Source organism: Molothrus ater, chromosome 6 (assembly GCF_012460135.2).
Source record: "Molothrus ater isolate BHLD 08-10-18 breed brown headed cowbird chromosome 6, BPBGC_Mater_1.1, whole genome shotgun sequence".
Taxonomy (NCBI): Eukaryota; Metazoa; Chordata; class Aves; order Passeriformes; family Icteridae; genus Molothrus; species Molothrus ater.
The window spans coordinates 40,921,628-40,943,921 of record NC_050483.2 but is presented as its reverse complement, the minus strand read 5'-3'; the positions used below and the strand labels follow the sequence as shown (position 1 = coordinate 40,943,921).

The following is a 22,294-nucleotide window of genomic DNA, read 5'->3' as shown; positions in this document are numbered from 1 at the left end:
AGGAGCCGGGCCTGTTCAGCCTTGAGAAGAGACAACTGAGAGGGGACCTTGTCAGTGTACACAGATATCTATCTGAAGGGAGGGTGCCAAGAGGAAGGATCCAGGCTTCTCTTGGTGGAGCCAAGGAACAAGGAAAGGTGCAATGGGCAGAAACTGATGCACAGGAACTTCCACCTGAATATGAGGAGAAATTCTTTATTGTGCAGATGACTGAGCACTGTAACAGATTGCCCAAGAGGTTGTGGTGTCTCCCTTACTGGAGATGCTACAGAAATGTCTGAATACAATCCTGTGCCAAGTGCTCTGGGCTGACCCTGTTTGAGCAGGGAGGTTTGACAGAATGACCCACCTTGGTCCCTTCCTTACCCATTCTGTGTATACATGCACTCAGAGCTGCCATAATCCTCATAAGCATTTAGTTGGCCAAATACCTTCTTTTAGTTAGCTTGATTTTTATTTTTAGTTCTAAGAAAGACCAAAACTTGTTTAGTTCTGGGAAAGCATTTGTACAAAGAAGGAAAAGTTTTATTATATTCTCTGGATTGTGGCTATCAGGAAAGGAGAAGACAAGAAACCTGCCGAGATAAGCAGTCCTATAAAATTCATAGCCCTCCTAGCAAAGTGCATCAGCTACTGATGTTAACAGAGGTCATGCTAACATCAGTAAAGTGGTATTTGGCAGGTTAAACTGATTGCTGGATGCATCCCTTCCTTGACTTAAATAAGCTCTACTAAGGTAAATGATTCTGCCACAAATTAAGGATGGCACATCTACCAGTAGTTAATGTAATGCTTCTAACCTCCAACACCTGACAAGAATTCCTAAGATGGAACCAGCTTGAAAAACAATTTGAAGTGAGTTACAATAGAGACTGAAAGCAACTTTTCCACAAAGAATTAATAGAGTATTTTCATCTTAAAGGTGACTTATGGGTCTGATATTAACTATAATTTTCTTTGAGTGCTTTAAAACATCTTTAATATCCTCCTGACAATCTTGTTAACAAAACCTATTTCTTTTTAAACACATACTGAGTCTTACCAGAGGTCGTGTGCTACTGTCAGACTATATCTTGACAGTTCGTACAGAATTCTCAGAAATCTCTGCTAATAAATATTTTAATTTCCTTGGTCACATAATGGAAACTGAACCTCGAAGGTGTTTGATTGCGTTACAGCATGAGCTTTTATTGAGGGACTGAGTAATTGGGCCAGTAAATATGTATCACAAGTGGAATGATTCTGCATGTACTGAATTCCAATCTATTTGTATCAAGGGTCTTTTTTTTTATTCTACATTTTTCATTTCATCCTTAAAAACAAATATGTTCGTTTTCAATCTGTACGTAAGGCAAAGGCATGAAATTGCTTAGTTTAGCCTCTCTTTCCATGTTGACAACAAAGTAAATGGGTTAAATTAAGGCTGCAATAATAAAACTCTAATATTAGTGTTGAGCATCTACAAGATTGGTTAATGAAAGAATATAGAGTAGCTTCATCATAGCTGCCTAATGTGAACTGGTATTTGTTGACCAACAAGAGCTTCTGCATACAACTTACAGTTTCACTGATGAGGAGTCATTTTTCAAGATGTGTCCTACAATTTTGCCTTGAAGTCTTTGTAAGAACTAATTAAAAATGTAAAGCTTCCTTTATATTGCAGTAAGTATCTTTGTTTTAGGTCCAGGAGGCAGTGATCCCTAGTGTGACAAGCAGATAAAATCCTGCCTGTGTGTGGTTTTGCCTATCTGAAGTTGGTTTGCCCCTCTGAGTTCAGTGTCAGAGGGCAGTCTCTCTGTGTATAATACAACATGCTTTTTATTTCTCAAAAAGCCATGCTGATGAAGTGTTGCACTGTTTAGAAGAGATTTGTGATTGCTCTCCAACTACTGCATAGAGATCAAGGCAGGGGGAGGGAAACAAGTACATCCTGGTTGAACTGAATTTTCTTTGCTGTCCAATACCATCTATGATAACTTATTTATCAACCTTAATAGATGACAGAAATGTTTTAAATATTAGATTTTTGTGAGAGAGTAACTTCCACAAATTCTTGGAGAGAGGTTCTTCCACAAAATTCTTGCAGAGATGATTTTTTTTTTTAACATGGAATTGAAAAGTTACATGGACATTAGCTCAGCTGTCTTATTTTTTTTTTTCAAAGGCTAAGTTCATCCTGGCCTTGCAAAAATTTTAAATTGCTGAGCAATTGTTGTTTGTTTATTAATAAACATAATCTTGCAAATATGGGTTGTATGAGAATCCCCAAGTATCTGGACTATTAGTTTAAGCATGAGCTTTTATGAGAGAATAAGGTTAAATGCAGGTGACTTTCTCTGTTGATATGTGTCATTGGTAAAGCCATCGCAAAAGGAATTTAGATGTACTGTGGTGGGATGTGCAGTTCCCTTTTTATCCTGCTGATAATTATAGTCAATATCAACTCAATTTCTACTTCAAGAAGAAATGTGCTTAAATATCTCTTATGTGCTAACAGAATCACACACTGGGTAAGGTTGGAAGGGTCCACCATGGGTCATTCGTCCAACCATCCTGCTCAAGCAGGGTTACCCTTGAACACTTTGCACAGGATTGTATCCTGACGTTTCCTTAATATCTGGGCCCCTCAGTTTAGGAAGAATATTGAGATGCTCAAATGCATCCAGAGGAGGGCAACAAGGCTGGTGAAGGGTCTGGAACATAAGCCCTGTGAGGAGCAGCTGAGGGATTTGGCGTTGTTTAGCCTGGAAAAAAGGAGGCTCAGGCAAGACCTTGTCATTCTCTACAACTACCTGAAGGGTGGCTGTAGGCAGGTGGGGGTTGGTCTCTTCTCTCAGGCAAGCACTGACAGAACAAAAGGACACAGTCTTGAGCTGCACCAGAGGAAGTTCAGGTTAGACGTCAGAAAAAAATCTTAACTGGGAGAGTGATTAGGCACTGGAATCATCTGCCCAGGGAGGTGGTGGAGTCACCATCCCTGGATGTGTTCAAAATAAGACTGGACATGGCACTCAGTGCCATGGTTTAGTTGATGGGGAGGTGTTAGGTCATAGGTTGGACTTGATGATCTCAAAGGTCTTTTCCAACCTAGTTCCTTCTGTGATACCGGTGAGGGAGAATCCACAGCCTCTCTGGGCAATCCGTTACAGTGCTCAGACATCTGCACAATAAAGAATTTCTTCTCATGGGGTTATTCTTCCTCAGATGCAGGACTCTGCATTTGCCTTTCAGACAGTTCTTCTCTGGCCATCTCTCCAACATCTTGAGGTCCTTCTGAAGGGCTCCACAGCCCTCTGTGGTATTGGCCACTCTTTCATGTCATCAGGGAACTTGCTGATGAGGTATCTTATGTCTTCCATCCAAGTCACCGATGACGAGTTAAACAATACTGTGCCCAGTACTGGACCTTGGGGGACACCACTAGTGACAGGTATCCAACTAGACCTTCTGCCACCAATTACAACCCTCTGGGGTCTGCTGTTCAGCCAGTTCTCAATCCACCTCACTGTCCACTCATGCATTCCACACTTCTTGAATTTGCCTGTGAGGATGCTGTGAGAGATGGTGTCAAAAGTCTTGCTGAAGTTTAGGTAGACAATATCCTTTCTCTCCCCACATGCATCCAGGTAGTTGATTCATCACAGAAGTCAATCAGGTTCGTCAGAAGTGATTTACCTTTAGTGAATCCATACTGACTATTCCTGATCACCTTCTGGTCATCCATGTGGATGGAGATGGTCTCCAGGATGAGGTGCTCCCTCACCTTTCCTGGGATGGAGGTGAGGCTGACTAGCTGGTAGTTTCCTGGGCTCTTCTTCTTGCCTTTTTGAAGACCAGGGGGACATTTGCTTTCTTCCAGTCTTCAGGCACCTCTCCTGATCACCAGGACCTTTCAAAGACGATCATGAGCTGCCTTGCTGTGGTGTCCACCAGCTCTCTCCACAGTTGTGGATGCATCCTGTCAGGGCCCATGGACTTGTGGATGTCAGGTCTGCTTAGGTTTTTTCTAACCCAATCCTCCTTCACCAGGGGAGAGTCATCTTTACAATACTCCTTTACCCTTCCTGGTCTTCAGACCAGGGTCAGAGATTCCTGAGGTATGGTCTTGTCAGTGAAAACCGATGAAAAGAAGGCATTCAGTAACTCCACCTTCTCTGTTTCCTGTTTTCACTATAACTTCTGCCTTTCTGAGCATTATGACCTCTAAAGCAGACACCTTCACAAGTGATGAATTATTCACAGAACCACTGTATATCCTGAGCTGGAAGGGACCCACAAGGATCGTGAAGTCCAACTCTTACATGAATACATACAGATATTGGATGGTCCCACAACCATGGTGTTATTGGCACCATGCTCTAATCATCTGAGCTAATTTCAGGGTCATTGTTTTAGCCTGTGGGAACCTGTTCTGGCAAAGACACTAATTTACTTTCAGTGGTTGCAAGGAATATGCATCTCATGTGCTTTCATTGTGGAGTACTTTCTCTAGGGTGTTGGACTTAATTTTTTTCCTAAGGTGCATGCTAGCTGCATTTTTTCAAGAATACTTCTTACATTGTTTATTTGTGACAGGAGAGTGTTTCTTCCCCTTTAGATGGTATGTGGCCTTTACTTCTGATACAATGGCAGCATGTTCTTTAGGAGACACATGTGCACTTGAGACTAAATGATGCCCAGGCTACTACAACCAAGGAAGTGTTTTACTAAATTGTAAGAGCAATCTTGATATGACTCTAGTAAATTTGCAAAAGGGTATAGAAGTACAGGAAAGTTATTAGTTACCCTCATTTCAGTGTTGTTCTGTCAGAAGCTAGTTTAAGCCATTTACAGGACCCATGAGGGACTTGAGATAAGTTGATCTGATAAACAGTTCTAATTTTTTTAACCTTTTGAAGAACTCAGTTCCAGTAATCATCCCTTTTTCCCCTCCTTTCCTTCCTTTGCTGAAGGTCATCACATTCCAGTTTCCTAGATGAAAGGATGTTACCAAAATCATTGCACAACTTCTATGCAAGAACAGTTGGCAGGGTGGTGTCTGATCTGGCCTTTATACGTGGTCTTAAAAATGCAGCTGCATACTGCCAAAAAATCCAGTTACTGGAGAGTTTATGCAGTCCTGACAATTTTTCTAGGCCTACAGTTGTGGAAAAAGCTCTAACCTTCAGGAGATGCTTGGGCTGGGAAGGGATTTAGAGGTCCTGTTTGAGTGTTCAAGCACTGTTTGGGTTGTGAGTGGGATTAGCAATGATACCTACTCACTGCTGTTTCTAGCACTGCTTGGTTTGTCTTTGTCTTTCCACGAGAAAACATGGGGAACTGTACTAGCAGTTAACAGCCTGCTACACCTGGGGGTACCAATGGGGCTGAACCAGCAAATGTTGGTAGATCCAAACACTGGATATATGCTTGTTGCATACTACAACAAACCCTATTCAATTAGCATGTGGAATCACTCTTCCAAGTGTAGGATTTTATAGTGGAGTAGGAGACTAAACAAGTTGAAGTACAGAGAAGAGTACTTGCACAGAATGCAGGGAGAAAGGCAAGCAGAGGACAAAGAACCTGTGCTCAATTTTTGTTTGATTCCTGGTTCTTTGCTTCACCACAACTACAGTTCTCTTCAGATGGTAATGACATGTGATGGGTAGTGAGCCACTGGGTAGAGATGCCACTGAATATATTTTCAAGTTCTTGGTAATATTATCGTAGCCACAAGTTTTTAAATGAGTAACAATTTCATTAAATTACTCCATGGCTCTAGGGTGAGGTAAAAGCTGATAGACTTTTGAGACCCACAAACCTAAAGAAAGCGACATCTTCCAGATCTGTCAGTTGCTTTTAAGAGGTGATTATATCTCTGTAGAGAACTGAAAGACTGGTTCTTGAGACTTGTTTACATCGCAAAGCAGTCTTCAATCTATAAGGACAAATCTAGAATCATAACCTGGTTTTGTTGGTAGGAGTTTGGGGAAGACTGTGAAGCAGTTGCCAACTACAAATTAAGATTGCTCTTTAATCTTTAGTCTGGAAGGCTTCCAACAACATGGGAAAGGGTGTGAATGTGTAGAGGGGAAAACCATACAGGTGATGAAATTCCTTCAGCTTCAACACTGTAAACTCCATGTTTTATGGGAACACGGAGGAGAGATGTGTGTATGGCAAAGGCTGCATTCCTTGTCCTGGGAGAGGGGCTGATCACAGCAGCTGTGTATGATACCTTACTACTTGTGAAATCTGATTTGTATTTTGATGCAATTGCACATCACTGACCTGACATATCGGAAATTGTTGCATTACTGTGTAGGAGATGTGCAGATGCAGCTTTCTCAGAAGATGCCAAAATAGCTTTTTTTCTGTATGTAGTTTGCTGTGGACACTTGTGTATTTATTGATTGCCTCAATATTAGAAATGCAAGTAGTGGCTTTAGGCCCACTATTTTCAGTATCTTGCAGTTAGCTTGGTTCTTTTAATTTTATTGAGTTTGTTTCTTCTTCTGAACTTCATTTTGCAGTCTGGGTTATTTAAAATGACCAAATAATTGGTCTGAAAACATAAGAGAAAGCTGGGTCTGCAGCAGAGGATCTGATGTGAATAAATTAAAAATGTAGTTTTATAAGTTCAAGAAGCCTTTGTGTTTTACTGAAATCTTACTGCTTTTTGGGGAAGAGGAACTAAGCTTCTGGAGAAACTCTGGGAGAGAAAAAATTAAGAAATAATACTGTTAATGGAGAAGAAGACATGTCTTAAGTGGCAGTCAGTGCTATTAAAAATACCAGCTTCTACCTACTAATGATAGGCCAAGTTTTGCAAACTTAACAGGTTTCACCTTTTTTCCTTATGCTATGCCTTTAATGGGGTTTTGCTTTTGATTGCATGGTTGTGGGTGGAATATCTGATACTCTTGGCAACATATACTATATAGGTTCTTAAAGTTATGTTTCTTCTGGCCTGGAGCAGAGCTGTGTGGGTGTTGGATGTTTCTTTGAGACCTGGCATTCCTGTTAGTTAATCACCTTATGTTATCTACAACTTTAAAGGAAGACAATGAATGTCTAGCAGCCATCTTCACTGTGTGGCACAGATCTGCATGCTGTACATTTAATGGTTCAGTTTATCAATCACCTGCCTGGGAAAGGCAGTGTTTGGGTAATCAATTATCCAGAAATATACTTTGTGGACCAGAGACAAGTAAATGTCTCTCTTATTATAGTCTCATCAAAGGCACAGTGCTTAATCTCATAAGCAAATTAGAATATTAGTTGATCAGAAATATATTATGATCTGCTTAAGTGAGATGATGTGAACCTTTTTCTGGGCAATAGAGGAACATAACACAGTGTGGTAGGCCAGAATTTAATTAGCTGATAAATGGGTTGTTCTATACATATATCTGAACATTTGAAATATTTAAATTGTACTAGCTGTCTAATATCTACTAATTTTGACAAATATCAAAGAATCCCTACAGAAATGGCTGAATACATGATAAATTGGCTGCTGCCACTTAACTGAACTGAGCTGGATTATCAGAAGTAATCGGTTTAATTTAAACCCAGCTCATTTTAACTGAAAAAGGTTAGGGAGCAGCCACGTGATAGTTCAGCAAAGAGATCTAAAGAGGAAAGTAGTAATTTACAATAATGCAGGCAAGAAGGATAAAACACGGTGAGCAACACCAGCTGATTCAATAGATTTTCCATTAATTATTCATAGTGTAAGCAAACTCTTCTTCAAGATGCACTTACTAGTGAATTCTGAGAAAACTTTGAATCTTGTTTAACAGTGGGTAACTGCCTTTTTTTTTGCCAGGTACCTCTTGATTGAAAGAAAGTCTGATATGGAAAAACTAGGCAGTACTTGGACTTGATAGTTGTGCCTTTCCTGGTCTATTCAGACTAGTCAGAAAATGTATGATTGATCTTGGTTACATGAAGGAGAAGAAAGTACAAATCCCAATTTGCATTTATTTTTAACGCTTCTGTAAGCACAAGCAGGACGTTAATATCTTGTACTTTAGTTTGAGGTCTTGCATTGGAGTTATGGATGTGAGTTATGGCAACTGAGTTCAGTCCCACCTTCAATTCTTTTCTAGGGAGAGCACGTGTGCAGCAGCTAGCAGAGAACACGAGATATTTCAGGAGACGACTGAAAGAGATGGGCTTTATCATCTATGGAAATGAAGATTCCCCTGTTGTGCCTCTGATGCTGTACATGCCAGCAAAAATTGGGTATGTTTGACTGCATAACTTCTTGCTCATCTTCTTTAAAGCTAGGTTGGATAAGAATATGTATGAAGAGCTTTCTAAATACAAGAAAAAATTTGTTTGATTTTTGCTTTTATGATCATTACTGAGTCCTGTAAAATATGGAAACTTCTCTAAGTGATCTTGAGAAAATTGAGGCTTGTAGCTTGGGGGGCATCAAGAAAGCACTTCAGGCAAGCAATTTTGCCTCTGGGTGTCACGTTTTAAAGGCTGGGTTGTGTGTTTCCATTATATTTCTATGTAAAGTGTATAAATACACTAAAGAGGAGCTGAAATTGAATGGAAATTAAAATTAAAAGTAATTGGGGGAAGTCTTTCAGCTAGCTTCTCAGGATCAGAAGGAGCCAACATTTTCATTTATGAACTTTGAAAATTAGAAAAGGAAAAACAGTGGGGATGGAACATAATGGGACGCAACAACATATATTTAATAAATTCCTAGGTTTTAAGAGGTCTAGATATAATCACTCAGGCATTGGTATTGTAAATACTAAAACAACTGTAGCACTTAGGTTTATAAATTCTTGCAGATTTGTGGGGTGCTGTGTGGATAATTAAGGCTAAAATTCTTCAAGGAGGATACATAAAGTGTATATTGAAAAATTTTTCAAAATAAACAAAAACCTGATTTCAAGGACAGCTTAGCTTTGATCACTACTTTTCAGGGTCTGTATAATGCAGTGCTCCATCAACACTTTCAAATTTGGAAAACATAATTTCATTTTATGCTGTACTCAGCATCTCTGGTACTTGACTAGCTCAGGCTTCAGTCTGGCACTTTTTATGAAGTTAGATACCCTCATTCTCCACCCTTCTCAGTGTAACAGAGTTTTAAAAGGCCTGTTAGCTTTATGGGTGCTGCAGATTACATGTCAGCACACAAAGGCAGCTGTTTCCACTGCCCAGCTTCTCTACCAGTCAATAAAATCTTTTCCTTGGAAGTGTTCATGGAAATATTTATTAGCTGAGTAGTTGGGCCAGTATCTTACTTAAAATGAGCAAGAACAGAGAACTCTGATGAGAGTTGGCCCTTAGGATCTGCATTGGATTTGCTTGATCTTTTCTTTGTCCCTTGTAGCCTGTTTTTAAAATAGTTTGAGAGTAATAAATGGATACAAAATGAAGTGTATCAGGATGCACCTATTTATAAGGAAAACAGTTGTGGCAGAACCTAGTAAAAGAATGTTATTTTATACGTTCTTATAAACCTCTTAAGTTCATTGCTACTTCTCACAACAAGGTCTGTTAAAAAGGATTAACCATTTCCTTTGGCCTGTAGAAACACCCCCAACTGTACTGCCATTACAGATCCGATCGAGATCTTTGTCCCTCTCATTGTATAAATCACAGCCACTACTTTCTTTAGTCTCCTTAAGAATTTGTTTTGTTGAAGATAATGAGTGACAGTTGAATGATATTTTTGCACCTTCCTTAAAAATATTAGGTATCATATTAGATTATCTCAGTTTACTGTGGTGATTCACTGGTTCCCATGATACTTATAAAGTGGTGCATTCTCTGATGCAGTAATGTACTTTAATAAAATTAAATTCATGAAAACAAAATATCTTGAAATTGCAGAAACGTCTGCTTTGGGGCATTGCAGCATGAGGGGTTCCTTGTATAGTCAAACTTCTGAGCCAAAATCACTCTTTCCTTTTGGAAAGATTTCCAAGCTTAGGTTACAGATCCATTTAGAAACAGCCTGCTAAAAGACCAGTCTCTGCCACATATAATCTTTCATCTTTGTTAGAACTTAATACACTGGAACCTTTTGAGAAGGACCACCTTGGGATTGAATTTTAAAAAGGCTTTTGTGAGCAGGCCTTTCTGCCTCTAAAAAGAAAGCACTGGAAGCTCCAAACCGTGGTGTGACAGCCTTGCTGCAGCAGAGGCCTGTATGGGTTACCATACTGAGCCCTTCAGCTCCTGCTTTGCCAGCACTGGAATGACTGTGACTGTCTCCTTCTCCCTGGCAGCGCGTTTGGCCGTGAGATGCTGAAGCGGAACATCGGTGTTGTGGTTGTGGGCTTCCCTGCCACCCCCATCATCGAGTCCAGAGCCAGGTTCTGTTTGTCTGCAGCTCATACCAAAGAGATGCTTGATACAGTAAGTGTCTCATCTTGTCTTCCTTCTGTTCGTGCCTGCTAATAAACAGATACAACAATTGTCTGGGTTTTGTGCACTGGTTCAGTGTTTGGTACACAGCATGGTTGAACCTAACCTTCAAAGCCCTTTGCAATAGAGGTGGCAATGACTCCATCTCTTTCCTTGCTTTAACAGTGTGGAATGCCTGTTTAGGGTAAATCTCAGGACTTTTCTTGTCCTATTTTAAAAGAAGACAGTCTCATTCCTGTGAGACAATGCTTTTTACCCTCTTTAAAGGCTATACCTTGCATTGAAGGGGTTAGAAGGAAACATTTTGCATCTTCTGACCCTAGATGTTAATGGTAAGGAAAAAAAAAAAAAAAGGCCTGAGAATCTCCAAAACATTTATATTCCTCTCAAAAGGAAGCACATGATTACTAGTGAGAATTTTTATTCCAGAGATTACTATTCCTGTTCTTGTTTAAGGCTTCAGAGCACTGTATCTTAAATGACCCTGCCCTAGTGAGTCTGTACCACATGCAGTGCCTTACTTACCCTTAGTGGCACTTGCAGGGGGAATGGAGGTCCCCTCGAAGGAGGCCAGCATCACAGCTGGGAGATGCTGCCTTCAAAAAGTAAGGATGGTGGTTACTCTCTAACAGATTTGAAAGAGGATTATATGAATAAGTCTCACTGTTCTTAGTATGTCTTGCTGTGGTAGCTACATTCAATTTTGAGTCTTCTGAATAATCTTTTTTCATGGACCTGTGTATATAGGCAGTCTTAGGCACTGCCAAAGTTCTGCATTGCACTTTTTTCCCCACTTTTAGGGTCTGTGACTCAGAATATAAACTAAGTTGAGTCATGAATTTGGACTTCATGAGAGTAGACTCTATCTTGTTCAGAGACCTACTTGAAAGAATCCCATAGGATACAGTCTCAAAGAGCAGAGGTGTCCAGGACAGTTAATTGATTTTTCCTCCCCACTCCTTCCCTGAAGAACGATCTATCCTGATTTAAAGGAGAGGAAATGTGGTGGGAAGACTGCATGGATGAACAAACCAAGAAAAATATATCATGAAAGTGTGTAAGACATGCAGGCACAGACAGGTGACCAGGGATGGGGTCAGGAAAACCAAAGCTCACCTGGAAGTCAGTCTGTCAAAGGACATCAAATGCAGCAGGCAGAGCTTTTATGGGGCATTAGTAGCAAGAGAAAGAGTAGAGAAAATGTGGAGGACTGATGCTGAATGGCACAGGAAAATCAGGTGAGAAATGCATGCAAGAGGCAAGGGTACTCAGTGCCTTTGTTGTCTCAGTCTCCTGGTGAGACTTAGGAATCCTGAGATCATGAGATTAGTGGAAAAGTATGGAGCAGTAAAGACTTTCCTTTGGTGTGAAGGAGGCTCCAGTAAGGGAACATTTAAACAAAATCAACATGCACCAGTCCATGGGACCTGATGAGCTACGTCCACAAGTGTTGAGGGAGTTGGCTGTCACTGCAAAGCCATTCTTGATTATCATCTTTGGAGAAAGAGTTCATGGTGGCTGGGGATGGCTCCTGAGAACTGGAAGACAGCCAATGTCACCTTCTTCTTGAAGAAGGGCAAAAAAGTGTAAGGAACTGCAGGTTGAAAAGCCTTGCCTTTATCTTGAGAAGATTGTAGAGAAAAAAATCTTGAAACTATTTTTGAACATTTTGTGGACAAGGTGATTGGGAGTAGTCACAGAGTAAGGAAGGGGAAATCATGCCCCATGTCCAAATATGATCAGGTGGTAACACTTCAATATGTGAACAGCAAATAGAATATCTAACAGATATTTACTAATGTCTTATAAGAAAAAAGACTCCGCCTTTTCACACTTGATTGCTACAGAACTTACATACAAATCAACAGCTTAAAATTAGAAACTTTTTAAATTTAATTTCTGTTAAAAAATAGTAAGGTAGTGTGTGGTGTGAGCAGTTTTGTAATCTATGTGTAGTGTCATTGAGTAGTATCACCCTGCCGTGTATCTGCAGTGCTGTACTTGCTGCTCCTGAGTTGTTTCTGCTTGTGAGAGATTCCCTAACACTCCAACAAGAGACTGCTTAAGGAATTCCTTCCCAGCTACTTGTCCTGCTACTCTTCTCTAAAATACCTCTATTTAGTTGTTTCTTTTCCAAATAAAGGTTTGGAACCAGTACTTTCAGAGAAGACCTCTCCTTTGCTTCCTTTTGCCCTGTATAAAATAAATAGTATTAGACTTGGCTCATAGTGTGGTAATAGACCTGAGTTCATTGACACAAATGAGGGAGCAGTAACTTCTGGGACAGGTGGGCGTGGAGTGGGGATGAATGGTTAAGAGATGGGAGGAAGGAAAATAAAGGAAACTGAAGTCTGAAATAATACTGCTGCAAATTGACATACTCTTTCTAAATAATATTGCATAATTGGCATACTCTTTCTAAAACTGAAACTGTACAAACTTGATGTGCAGGCACTACCTGAGCAGTTGTGCAATTTTACAGTTGGTTAGGTTCTTGGTCTTCTCTTTTAGTGACTAGCTGGGGCCTTTGCCATAATAAGCTGCTTTTGTAGGGTCTGTATAAATACCACATTTGCGCTCTTCCAAAATCTATCTGTAACTTTTATTACTCTGCTTTAAAAACCTCTTTTCCTGTCAATTCCTTCTGCATTTTCCAAAAAAATGTTTTAAATTTTGTGCACTTAACGTAAGATTCATTGCTAGAGTACCTCTGTAAGTGTTAAATGTGCTAAATTGAGGAAATGCTTGTTCAATATATTAGAGCTTGTCTGCTAAGAAAATTAATCCAGAGCAAAATGAGGTGTGAATTTTGAAGTGAATGAAGAAATCCTGATTTAGCTCAGTATGTGGAGGCTTTTTTCCAAGTTAGCATAACCCCCTTTATGGTTCAAAATAGCTGCATGCTCAAAACCCAGAACGTTGGCAAGAAGAGTTAATAAGGAGCAAGTCTTTGTGTCAGTGACTTTGTGCAGTGTTTTCTTGTGATGCAGTGAAAAGGGATTGATTTCAGGCAGCTAATCATTAAGGCAGACCTCAGGTCTAATCCCCCTTGCTAACTGTGGCAGCAATATCCAGGAGGAGGAAGAACTAAAATGAATGGACTTGGGGGAGAGCTGGCAGACAGCTTCTTCAAGTCACCAACAGAGGAGACAACTTGGTATCCCATCTGTGTATTCATGGATGCTAACTAGGGCTCTTGTGGTATTTTTTTAAACAAAACTTAACCAGGTTTGAAGCATAGCGAAGAGAGGCTTCTCTTGCAAATAATAATATTTGTAATGCTTCCTTGTTCTTATTAAATACACCCACACAATGAGGAACAGTACTTAGTTAAAATTTTAACTGTTTTATGTAAATAAAACTTCCTTGCCTAAAAATATTTGGCTTAGGATCAGAGTGGAGTCCCTCATAACCTGCATCGCTGTGGGCTGTGCTTTCTTTTCAGTGATGAAAAATATATTACACTCTCCTAAAGTCAGAGTACACCAATGCCATTTCCTTTGTAGTCTTTGCTGGTCACATGGTCCTTTTTGTTTTAAATTAATAAAATCCTAAATCTGCATTCAAGAATAACAGTTAACATACTCTTTCAACAGAAATTCGGCTTTAAATTGCTTCCATATGGGATCTTTACTTAAGGCTCTGGCAGACTGTGCCCACACTTTGTTTTGTTTTGTTTTGTTTTTACCGAGGTCCAGCTTCTGGGTTTGTCATTCCCCCAGATTTTAGAGTGCAGAGGTTTTTGCTGCCAGATATAACAAGCATGAAGGGCCATTGTTTAAAGAAACAAAAACTTGAACTATCCATCTAGGAAGAAAAAACATGTAGAGCTATTAACCCCCATCTTCCAACTGTCCTCAAGAGACAAGCATTTGACGCAGATTGGAGCATCAGTGTTGAATTAGTGACATTCTGAAGCAATGCTGAATGTACCTATCTCAATACATTTACAATTCAAGGCAGCAAAGAATGCCAACCTTTGAATTAAAAAAAAATCATATTGGACTTGAAAGTGATCTTCTGAATCAATTTTTGTCATTTGCCTATATAAAATAACTAGCATCATGTGCTATCACAGATTTGTCTGCAGCAACTGATTTATTTTGTAGTTTGCTCTAGGAGTGTTCTGTAGAGAAATGAAGTTTAGGATTTGGCTTTTAACAGACCTATTGTGTGTGGACAGATGTCTTATCAGAGATTGCAACATAATGGAAGTATGATTAACTGAGCTGGGACTTCCCTCATTTCTTACGCAAGCAGATGTTTGATCTCTGGTAAACTTCATAATATTTGAGTTCAGGTCAAAATGGTGAAAGGCTGTGCTAATTCAGTAGAATGTTCTGGGCCATCGGTTGCTTGAATGCAGCATTTGTGGCAACTTCAGTGGGACTTGCTTTCCAAGGAGAAAATGCTTAGGGCCCTGCCCAGAATAACTTTTTATTTTTCTTTCCTTGGATTGTCTGGCAAAAATCTCCTGTTGTTTATGACACACAGCTTTCATCTGTAGTTGTATATGGACAATGAAAATTAACCAAATGTAGATATAACAAATGCATCTATTGAACTTGTTAGTTCACTATTATAGTTTCCAATAGTTTGTCTTTCCTATTTTGCAATTTGAAAAATACAGATCAGTTTTGGTAACAAAGGTTGCTTTCAAATTGAATGATACACAAGGAGGAGTCAAACCTCAAACAAAATGTAAATTTTTTTTTCTATTTTAGCTTCATTACCTCCAGGAAGGGAAGAACATTATTCTGTTTTTCTATCTACAAATAGTCATGGGGTTTGCTGGATATTATAATCCTGTTCTGGAGCTGGAGTAGTCAGGTGGATGCACAGGCACTCTCAGTTAAGTGACCAATGCTGTTTATGTGGTCTCAAAATTTCTGAATTCTAAAATGAAAAAAAAAAATCCTATGCACTTCTGAAGGTACCGGCTTCTAGCAGAGTAAAATCTCAAGTAAAATGGCTGCCAGAGTAGTCTGCATAGGCATGCATAAAGGAACATGTGTGGATAACTTGCATCTGTCTCCTCTGCTGATCTACTGTGATCTCTTTGTCAGGCTTTAAAAGAAATCAATGAAGTTGGGGACCTTTTGCAACTGAAATATTCCCGTCGCCGTTTGGTACCGCTCTTGGACCGGCCGTTTGATGAGACCACATATGAAGAAACAGAAGACTGAGCTCCCTCCATGTGCCTCAGAGGGAGGGACACACCCCAGGGGACACTCCGTGGCACACAGGCCACAGCATCCGTGAACAACACACTTATGACTGCTTAGTATAAGAGACATTTCCTCACAATACTGAAGTGGCCACATCAGCTCTAAATGGCATTTTGTAAATAGGGAGAGGAGAAAAAAATTCTTTGATTTCTGTGTCTTCAGGGTCTGGCCCTAGAGGTGCTTGGCTTTATTTTTTTCTTGTTGCTTTTTTTTTATTTATTTGTCTCAATGAGTTCACAGCAATCTAAGTTGGCTGTGGCTGATTAGTTCAGACTTTGTATGCACCATTAGCCTCCCGAATGCTGGCTGAGATGTTGTGAGCATGTGTGACGCTGGCATGGCAGCATTTTCAGTGTCACTGCTAGGTGTCTGATCTTCCCAATTAGGAATGAGCTGACCTGTCTGTTTCTGGAGACTTCCTAGAGAAACTGTTGATTGCTAACTTTGACATATTTAACAAGATGGATAATCAACCAAAGTTGTTTTTTTTTTTTCATTTGCAGTTACTTATGTTTAAAACTTGAATTTAGCCTTTTTAAAATAAATGTGTTGTTGACATGTCGCTGACAGGACCATTGTTCCCAAACATTATTTAGTTTTGTAAGCCACGGGCAGAAGGACTTCTGGAACTGTAGCCTCTTTTCCTTCCCAGAATGGATACCAGATTGTCTCCTGGTTTTGACACTAATTGTCCTTTTGATAGAGGGTAAGTGATGGAGAGGGGTTTGTTTTGGTTTGTTTTTAATACTTCTGTTAAAAAAAAAAAGAAAAAATATGGGTTGTATATGTGTTGCTTTCTCATCTTCAGGTTAGTTTCTCTTGCTTTGGAATTATCATAAAGTCATGAAGAAGTCGCCAAGTCCTAGAAGGGAGCCTTTGGGTTTAAACAAACTAGAGCAAGTCTCATGGTTAGTCTTAAGACGAAGCCTCCTCAATAAGCAGGCCTATACAAGGGGTGATGATTAGGAGAACCATCTATTTCATGCAGATTGTGAAAGACTGCTGCCCTTTGCTATGCTAGCTCTCTGTTTCGTGTCATCTGTGAGGTGTTCTTCACTGGCCCTCTTAGGCATATGGATAGCTTGAATCTTGCAGTCATATATTGCATTTTGGCTGGCCAGCAAAGTCCCCATTGGCAGCTGCTGCATATCTGTAGGTCTTCCCTGAAGAGAGAGAATGTCCTCACAATTGCATTTAGTTTGATATCTTTATTCTTTTGTGCTTCTGTTACTTTCTGATCAACACTGCTCAAATGAGTGTTCTCTGAGCCAGTTGCTGTTTGGAGTCTTTATTTGCAAGTTTCATACTGTCCCTCTGTTTCAAATAGATGCCTTTGCTCTAACACACCTTAGAACTGGTCTGCTACTTAGTCTTTACATCTTGAATTCTTTCAGTGAACAGAATGGATCAACAAAAAGGTACCAAAAGTTTTAAATTAGTCAATTGCAGTATAGTTTGTTTCTGTATTTTATATTTAGACATACATGATTTCTGCAAATATAGTAAAATGTTAACATTGTGTCAGTTGGGTTGGGCCAGCTCTTCAGTTTGGGTTGGCAAAATACTTTTTGCAGGTTACTAGCGTTTTAGAAACAGACTGATCATCATAATACTAAAGCAGAGAGCAACTCAAGGCTCTTTGTGTGGTGCTGAAAAAAAAATTCTTTTAAAGTTCTTTAATGTTCACTCTGCAACTAACAGGGAGGGAGTGTTTTGGCCACTAGAACCAAGCAGTCCTGCAAATACATGTGGTGAGTTAAAGGAGAATTGGTTTCTATTTTATAGACTATCTAACTTCATGCATTTATAGATCTTGTTACATTTTAATGTAATGGAACTTCAAAACACTGGTTTACCATTGAATTTCAGAAATTTCATTATATGAGAAGAACTGAAATTGACTGTTTGAAAATAGGTCCAGTTAACTGTTTCTGTCTAAGTCCATTAATGTTGGTTGGCTCTTCTTCTGGAGCTGAGTGAGTGCAGAATCTGAGAAGTCTGTATGTGCAGCTTGGATAGCTATGAAATAGTCTCATGTGTTCAGGCAGAGTTAATAAACAGCAGTTAGCTGAGCTTACTTTCTCACCCATGTTCTGCCCAGGACTAGCTCTAACATTCCAGCAGATTACCTGCTTTCTGACTTCAAGAAGCTTTACTGATTTTTTTTTTTCTCTCTGGATTGTACTAGGGAACAAGAGGAGGTTAGTACAGGAAGCCCTGACGTGAGCCCTGATCCTATTAACTTGATCATGCAATAGTTTAAGAGCAGACAAACTGATCAATTTAAAGGCTTGGATCAGTAGGTAGCTGGTTTTAAGCATTCACAAATGCACAGTGTGTTTGTCTGCTGCATAGCCAACTCAGTTTAGAAACTGGGAAGTATTAGTTTAGAAGTGGGTTATCATAGATTCTACAAGTGTTGAATCTCAACCTTGTCTCTGGGAATCAGTTTTAGAGCAGCTTTTCTTTGGAAGGGAGAAAAGTATCTGGAAAAATATTCACAATATAGATAAATCCTAAGATAGTAATACTTCTGAAATAGTATTCAAAAATTACTAGTGTCCATTTGGTTTCTAGTTGCACTTGTCGAGGAAATTATGTTCAAGCTTCTGCCTTTTAGTATCTGTCTGCTGTGGCACGCTGTCTGCATATAACTTTGAATTTTGAGTTGCAAAGGCACCTCAGAAATAATTCTGGCAGTTAGCATTTGCAAAGTACTTGGTTACATTTCAGTCTTGCCATATCCTTTTTGGAAAGCAAACCCCCCCCACTCCTCTCTGAGGCCTTTTGTTCAAGAGAAGCTGTTTTGCCAAAGTTTGGTAAAAACTATGAAACCTCTTGAAACTGCTTCTGAAAAAGTAAGAGTTAAGCCCAAGATTTCACACTTTTAATTCAGTAATTCACTGAGCTTGAAAGCCAAGAAAACCTTTTTGCATCTACTGAAAAAACTCCAGTAAGGGTTTGTGCTAGGCAAATCTACAGTATGTATGCTGTCACAGTATGTGTAGGATGGATTGCTGCTTTGATATTTATGTACTGACCAGAAATCTGTCTCCTTTTTCTCCTGGCAGTAGAAATGAATGAAAGAACCAATCTTGAGAGATCACAAAGGAGGAAAAGCTGCTTAAGAAATAAAACTTCAGTCCCTGCCAACTTTTCAGAGACATTCTAATTGAAAATGACTCCTGGTATTTCTTAAGAGATGCAAAATTGAAAAGAAAATGAAGGCTGCTTTTGAACAAAGGATTTTGCTCAGTACTGTATATTGGCTAAACTTACTCATAAATATAGAATAGTTACCTTCCCAGTACCTCTCTGAAGAACTAAGCAAGCAAGTTTTTGCCTCTCTTGAGCAGAGTGAAGAGTTTAGAACCATTACTGTTTTAAGGCTAATGGCTATATTCTTTCACTCGTAAGAAAATCGAGAAGCTCCTATTACCGAGCATCAGCAAAGAGTGGGAGATCTGCTTCTTGTTAGAAACTGGCTTTCCCAAGTAGATCTTTGTCTTAAGGAACCTGATTCATAGTTTTCCTTTAGTTCTTTGGCAGAAAAGAAACCATTTTTTTTTGTGTCAGAATATTCAGGGCCTTCACTTTTGTTTTTTACATGACGCAAATTTTTGTATAGTATGTATATGGTTTATTTAGCTCTCTAGTTGCTCTATCTTTTCCCTTCTAAGTAGCATCCTTAATGAACAGTTCTGGTTCTTGAGTTATGGGTGTAGCAGTATGCTTCTGCTTTAGGCAAAAGACTCAGGAGCAAGCTGACCAAACATCTGAAGGGATTGCATTACCCACCCTCCCCTTGCTGTTTCCTCAAAGAGTGCAGATGTGATACTCACTATCAGAGCTGCACCTTCACAAAGAATAGGCAAGGGAAATGTGCCCATAAAATCAGCAATTCTGTGCTGTGTGGATGAAGGACTGATACTGCAGAGATGAAGAAAAGGGGTAGTCAAATATTGCTTATTTTCAGCTGTACAGGGATCTTCATGTGTACTTGAACAAGTATCCCTAAATCAGGAGTGCAGTTTTCAGTGCCTGAATGGACACTCCTCTAAAACTTTTCCACACCAAGTGAGTACTTCTTCTCCTTCTGTGCAAATTTTGATTTGTTTTCCTCTGAAAAACATTGACCTACAGCTGTTTGCTTGTTCAGAAGCCATGTTATCCATTCAGGGAGGTCATAGGAGAGGTTGGAAGAAAGCATGAACATGACTCTTCATTTCATCTAAGAGAAAACCTTGCAGCACTGGATCTGGAGCACTATGCATGAGCCCCCTTGCTGCATCACAGAGAAAGAAACTTGTGGAAATGTATCCCAATATCCAGTGCTCAGTCAGAATGTATGCAGTTTAAATATATTATTTTTACACTTTATATTCAGCCTATGAAAGTGTCAAGCATGCTGGGATCTGTGTGGATGGCATCTTCTGCATGGAGATTTGAGGCACCTGCAGTCTGTTCTGTTTTAGCACTAGTGAAGTGCTGAGCTGTTCAGGAGTGCTTAGTATGACCCCTTGGCAGGTGCATTGGTGGCTTTGGTGCTGGACCTGACACCCAGGTGGCATTGGACCACTATTTGGGAAAAGCGAGTCATTTGACCTGCATAACCTGAACATGGTTTTAAAAGAAAAAAAAAATCTCCAAAGCCATTCTGATGGCTTTGTATTCCTGTAAACATTCCCAGCCTTGCAGTTGTTCACCTGTTCAAGGATTCAGATGTAATACTAGAGCACAAACATAAAGTGTTTGTGTGAAGTATTGTGCTTTACCTTTCACTGAAAAGAGAAGCATTTTTTGCAGACATTGGAGCTGTTGTGCTTATATCCCCGAATGGGGCTGGGTGAAGCAGATGATGACTGTGGTGTGTGTTGAAGGCCTTAAACTGTGATTCTTGGTATGAAGAATTAAAATTAAGCCTGACCTTGAGGAATGCAGTGGATTTTACCCCACGCAAGAATACTTGGTGCTCTTAGTTAAGCAGTTTGTACTGCTGTTTTCTCGGGAGGGAGAGGTTTAAAACTCAGTTTGTGTGTGATCCTGGCTAGCAGCTGTTTAAGGGGATGTCTGTACATGGAGCCAAAATAGTGCAGTTCTCTGCATCGATGTTCCTGTGCAGCTTACATAGTTCTGTGTACTCCCATCAGGAATTTGTTCCTGGGCTGCTCAAAGTGGGAGACTTACTGAGACAGTCAGGGACTTCAGAACCAGTGGCAGCTAGCAAATTCATTTCCTCAGCAGTAGGTGAACAGGTCTCACGTGAATATTCCGAGGCTTGGTGCCATTCCAAAAATACCCACAGTGAGGTGAAACATGCACCAAGCCATCTGACCTTTGTAAAGATTCTTTTTTTTTTTTTTTTGCCAAAGCTCACCCTATTCAGGCAGTATTTCTGCTACCCCCTAATGGTTTATTAAGCTTAATGCATCTCTAGCCTCCCAATCTTAACCTCAGACCCACTTGAGAGAGAACTGAGGAATGCTGGAGCCTGAGGCTTTAGGCAAGCAGCCCCAAAGCCAATGGTGGCCCACATTTCCACAAGCCCTGGGCAGAATTACCAAGTCACAGCACTTCATCTTAAATTGCACTGTATTCTTATGCCTCTGTGTTGCTATAATGTACATATATATTGGATTTTTTTGTAGATAAGACATTTTAGATAAAATTTTTAAATGGGCCCCCCCAAAAAAAATATTTTATGCCAGATGTCTAATTTTTTTTACACTTGTGATTAACATGAATATGGATGCTTTGTGGGCAGGGGAAAAAGATAAATGGATGGTACATTGGCTTTAAAAAGGTAACAATGCATGTTTAAAAAAAACACTGGAGAAAAAAATGCTTGGGGAAAAAATTCATTCAAATATATTCTGTTCTGCATAATAAAGACTTTAAAAAAAACGCTATATCGTGATTTTGGCACTTTTTTCCTTAATTAGGCTTTTCCCTATTAAGGAGACTGAACTCTCTTCTTTCCCAGTCCTTTTCCCACCCACCACCAAAATAAAAACCTCAAAAAAATTCAACACATGAGTTTTATACTGGAATGACTGGGTAACACCATCGCCTGTTTGAGAGCTCAGATCATTGTTCCCCTCTAGCCTTGTACTCTAGAGCCAGGAAACCTTGCATGAGAGATGGATGCTTATCTGCTTTTTGGCAGTCTCTGGTCCATCGTACAGCAGGAGCTTTGATGTGCAGTCTAGAAAAGCCGCTTCTGTTGTGGAAAGACGCCTGCAGTCGTAGCTGCTGTTCCTGATGTGCAGCACTCCCACGATGAGTGCCTGCTCTAGCTCGGTGCTGGCCCCAAAAAGCTGCTGTGCTTGAAAGCTAGGCTGCTACCCTTGGGTGCTGTTAAGAGTGTCAGGCTGCTCTCAGCTGCTGTGCTGCTAATGAGATGTTTGAAAGGGCTTCTTGATACATCTCGCATGGGATTCTTGACCTCACATCTGTCTTGCAGTTTGTGTCTTGTTTTAAACATTTCCTTCCATTCATCTCAGCCCTAAGTCTGCATAAACCAGATGTCAGTATTTGAAAAGGAGGTGCAGGTCCTGATTTTAGCTGTGGGTACACAAATGGGCCCAGGTGATTTGCAGCTTTGTGCTAAGGCTGCTGTAGAAATGTTGGGTTTTCCCTTCTAGGTCTCCCTTTCTGAGACCGTGCCAGCACTGGCAATT

General features: G+C 39.9%; 1 protein-coding gene across 2 annotated transcripts in view; it reads left to right on the top strand.

Moving 5' to 3' along the window:
• Positions 1-21,523, top strand: part of SPTLC2 (serine palmitoyltransferase long chain base subunit 2) — a 77,489-nt gene extending 55,966 nt beyond the window's left edge. For both annotated transcript variants that reach the window (XM_036384208.2, XM_036384207.2), the window contains exons 10-12: positions 8,097-8,232; positions 10,248-10,377; positions 15,453-21,523. In XM_036384208.2, coding sequence (XP_036240101.2) covers positions 8,097-8,232; positions 10,248-10,377; positions 15,453-15,572 — 386 coding nt within the window. In that variant the 3' untranslated portion in view covers positions 15,573-21,523. The remainder of the gene's footprint in view (positions 1-8,096; positions 8,233-10,247; positions 10,378-15,452) is intronic.
• The last annotated feature ends 771 nt before the right edge of the window (positions 21,524-22,294 follow it).